Source organism: Accipiter gentilis, unplaced genomic scaffold, assembly GCF_929443795.1.
Source record: "Accipiter gentilis unplaced genomic scaffold, bAccGen1.1, whole genome shotgun sequence".
Lineage (NCBI taxonomy): Eukaryota > Metazoa > Chordata > Aves > Accipitriformes > Accipitridae > Astur > Astur gentilis.
The window spans coordinates 49,647-51,941 of NW_026060784.1; the positions used below are offsets into that span (position 1 = coordinate 49,647).

The 2,295-nt window shown below is 62.6% G+C and overlaps 1 protein-coding gene across 3 annotated transcripts; it reads left to right on the forward strand.

The window, feature by feature from the left end:
* The first annotated feature begins 620 nt into the window (after positions 1 to 620).
* On the forward strand, positions 621 to 1,853 carry LOC126036675 (U3 small nucleolar RNA-interacting protein 2-like). 3 transcript variants are annotated; one of them, XM_049796697.1, is made up of 6 exons: positions 621 to 631; positions 820 to 882; positions 997 to 1,108; positions 1,207 to 1,286; positions 1,406 to 1,479; positions 1,577 to 1,853. In XM_049796697.1, the coding sequence occupies exons 3-6, from the start codon at positions 1,027 to 1,029 to the stop codon at positions 1,698 to 1,700; spliced, it is 360 nt and encodes a 119-aa protein (XP_049652654.1). In that variant the 5' UTR covers positions 621 to 631; positions 820 to 882; positions 997 to 1,026; the 3' UTR covers positions 1,701 to 1,853. The 3 variants fall into 3 exon arrangements, with proteins under 3 accessions (XP_049652654.1, XP_049652656.1, XP_049652657.1); XM_049796699.1 differs by lacking the exon at positions 621 to 631 and having other exon boundaries at positions 854 to 882; positions 1,070 to 1,108; XM_049796700.1 differs by lacking the exon at positions 621 to 631 and having other exon boundaries at positions 863 to 882; positions 1,073 to 1,108.
* Positions 1,854 to 2,295: the final 442 nt, after the last annotated feature.

Below are 2,295 nucleotides of genomic sequence, written 5' to 3' on the forward strand. Positions count from 1 at the left end.
TCAGCTGGAGGAGGACCCGGCAGCCTCCGGAGAGTGGCAGGACAGCCACTCTTTCCAGTGGTCTAGGACAACGCCTGTCCACGCGCTTCATCTTTGCCACAAAGCACCAGCTGCTCTGCTGGGCTGTTGAAACAGAGGGAAGGAGAAGGCCACGCCAAAGCTGAAGCCAAAGTTGAAACTGAAGCCTTCCCTCCCCTCTGCGGGGCCACGCCGGGGCGAATCTCTTTTTCTGCCTCCCACCGTCCAAGGATCCTGTGCTGCTTTGGGCTGACGTGGCCGAGCTCGGGAGCTACAAAGCCACCAATGCTCTGACTCCAGCAGCATCCTCCCCTCCACGTCCCCAGCAGGAAGGGCAGCTCTGCCTCCTGCCCGCACCGCAAGCTGCGCAGCCACTCCTGCCTGGGGATGTCAGAAGTCACAAGAGCCAGCAGGCCCGGGGGAGTTGTGGTAGCAGAGGGCCCTGCTTGCCACAGCACTTTGCCATCTCCTTCTCCAGGTTCGGGCACCAGGATGTCATCACGGGGCTGGACAGCCTGAGCCGGGAGTGCTGTGTGACGGCAGGGGGCCGGGACGGTACCGTGCGGCTCTGGAAGATCCCGGAGGAGTCGCAGCTTGTGTTTTACGGGCACCAGTAGGTCTGGGGCGGGAGAGGGGGCTGCAGGCAGGGGGGTCAGGCTGGGGCAGCGGCGTGCAGGTGCCAAGCATCACTAGGAGCCTGCCGGCACTGTGGGGATGCTGATGCCCCGGTGAGCCCTTGTCTCCTAAATAGGATCCCAAAGCATGCTCATAACTGATGGCAGTTGCCCCTTCTCTTCACAGGGGCTCCATCGATTGTATCCAGCTCATCAGTGAGGAGCACATGGTGTCAGGCGCCGATGACGGGTGAGCACAGGGCCGGGGTGGTGCCTGGGGTGCGCAGGCGGTGCCCCCCTCGGCCCCCTCGCCCCTTCCCTCCCTGGCAGGTCCCTAGCCCTGTGGGGGCTAACGAAAAAGAAGCCGCTGGCACTGGCCCGGCAGGCACATGGCATGCAGGATGCCCAGGGCCTGCAGCAGCCATACTGGATCTCAGCAGTGGCCGCCCTGCGCAACAGGGACCTCCTGGCTACAGGTGTGTGGCAGCTGCTTTGGAGTGGGGGTGTGGAGAGGGGGGCGTCCTGCTCCCTTACCTGGGTGGGAGTGCATGGCAGTCTTCTCTCTCTGCCCCAGGCTCCCAGAGCGCCAGCGTGAAGCTCTGGAAGTGCGGTGAGGGATTTCGGAAGCTGGAGCCCCTCTGGGACATCCCGTTGGTATGGATGGGGAGGTGGGGGATTGGAGCTGGGCTTGGGGCATCTCTGGGCAGGGGCTCCCCTCCCTGGGCGGCAGGAGGAGGCTGCCAGAGCCCCTCACCCTGCCCTGTCCCCTCCAGGTGGGTTTTGTGAACAGCCTCAAGTTCTCTGCAGCCGGTGACTTCCTGGTGGCTGGCCTTGGACAGGAGCACCGGTACTGTCCCCCCTCCCTGGTGCTGCCCAGGGGCACAGCCCCCCCCTGCTCCTCCAAGGGCTCGGCGGAGGGTAGCCCCCATCTCTCTCATCTGCAGGCTTGGCCGGTGGTGGAGAGTCAAAGAGGCCAAGAACAGCGTCTGCATCGTCCCTCTGAAGCGGAGGGCTGCAGCCCCCAGTCCCGAAGCCCCCGACAGCCCTGAAGCCCCCGACAGCTCCTAGCCCCTGGCCCCAGAGGCGCTGGAGCCAGGTCACCAAACCCCTGTCCCTGGAGCTGCGCCCCGAGTCCTTTGTGCAACCATCTTCCTGGAGCCGGCAGGACGTGAGCAGGGGGTGTCGCATGGCCCCCTGATCCTGCTGGCCCCCCTATCATGATGTGGCTCTGCCCTCTGCGAGGGTCTGCCCCTTTCCCTCAGGTTCAGTCTGACCTGAGCTCTGGAAGAGCCTTATTTAAAAAAAAACAAAAAACAAACCAAACCCACTTTATTTACATAAATTACAAAATAAAATAATCACACTTTTGCTCACACTAAAAATCTACTCTTAAAAACTCGGTTGGGCTCAGCACAGCAAGGAGCCACAGCAAGGTCTTCAGTGCCTGCATTGGAAACTCTGCATATATTCTGGCCAGGGAGCACCGCAGACACCGTTCCCTCCACGGGCCCCCAGTTTCCAAGAGAGCCCATGCCTCCAGCGGGTCCCAAGCGCCCTACCCAGGCAGGAGCACGGCACAGACCAGTGCGTTTAAAGCTTCTCCCGGAGGAGCCCGTGCAGCCCGAGTCGTTGAAGAGGGCGGTAGCTGGGAGCCTTGTGGAGG